We start from the raw sequence: 1,068 nt of genomic DNA on the forward strand, positions 1-1,068 counted from the left end.
TTTATTTATTCATTCATTCATTTATTATTGTTGTTATTGTTATCATATTACTTCTAGTATCATTATTATTGTTATTATTATTATCATTATTATTATTATTATTGTTGTTGTTGTTGTTGTTGCTGTTATTATTATTGTTATTACTGTGAAAGATAGAAAAAGAATTATAAATTATTGTAAATGATACAACGCGATTGCAAATTATAATAAACAATAGAGAACAAATCAAAGATTTACACACGTTATTGATGTGCTAACAAACAAAGGCAGAAAAAAAATTACAAAATACATCCCAGGACAAACGAAAAATGAAAAGATAGCGTAATGAATGACCGAATAAGTGAAAGAATGCATGGAGGAAAGACCTAACTTTTACCCTAGCCTGTAACTCACTATACCACTCACTAAATCACTCATTAAACAACACACTAAACCACTTACTAAGTTACCAAACCACTGACTAAACCACTGACTAAACTACTCACTAACTCACTCACTACCCCACTCACTAAATCAATCACTAACTCACTAACCCACTCATTAATCCACTAACCAAATCACTCACTGAACCACTCACTAACCCACTCACTAACTCACTAAACTGCTGACTAAACCACTAACCAAACCACTCACTAAACCACTCACTAAATCACTCACTAAACCACTAAACCACTCACTAAACCACTGGCCAAACCACTCACTAAACCACTCACTACCCCACTCCCTACCCCACTCACTAAAGAACTCACCCAAAAGTGCGCCTCTATGTTGACCTGGAATGTCCTCTCCACCTGGGAGTCCAGAGAATCGACCACAGACCTCCCGTACACCACGCCGGCGTTGTTCACCAAGATGTCCACGTTCCCCACCTCTTTCTGGACCTGGAGAAGACAATAGTGGGTGCAATGTATGTGTGCAAAGAAAACAAGTTTGAGTTTGAGACTGACACACACATAAACACACACACAAACACACTGAAACACACACGCACACACACTCAAACATACACACACAACCACACAAACGCACACACATACACACGCACAAACACACACAAACACACACACA

The 1,068-nt window shown here is 37.8% G+C and overlaps 1 protein-coding gene across 1 annotated transcript in view; it reads right to left on the bottom strand.

Annotated features, from left to right (window-relative positions):
• Positions 1–1,068, bottom strand: part of LOC101848078 (epidermal retinol dehydrogenase 2) — a gene marked incomplete at its 3' end in the record, with an annotated part of 13,165 nt that overhangs the window by 3,811 nt on the left and 8,286 nt on the right. Inside the window, 1 exon segment of the mRNA XM_005109336.3 lies at positions 750–881. Within this exon segment, the coding sequence (XP_005109393.2) occupies positions 750–881 (132 nt within the window).

Source organism: Aplysia californica, unplaced genomic scaffold (genome assembly GCF_000002075.1).
Source record: "Aplysia californica isolate F4 #8 unplaced genomic scaffold, AplCal3.0 scaffold00767, whole genome shotgun sequence".
Classification (NCBI taxonomy): domain Eukaryota; kingdom Metazoa; phylum Mollusca; class Gastropoda; order Aplysiida; family Aplysiidae; genus Aplysia; species Aplysia californica.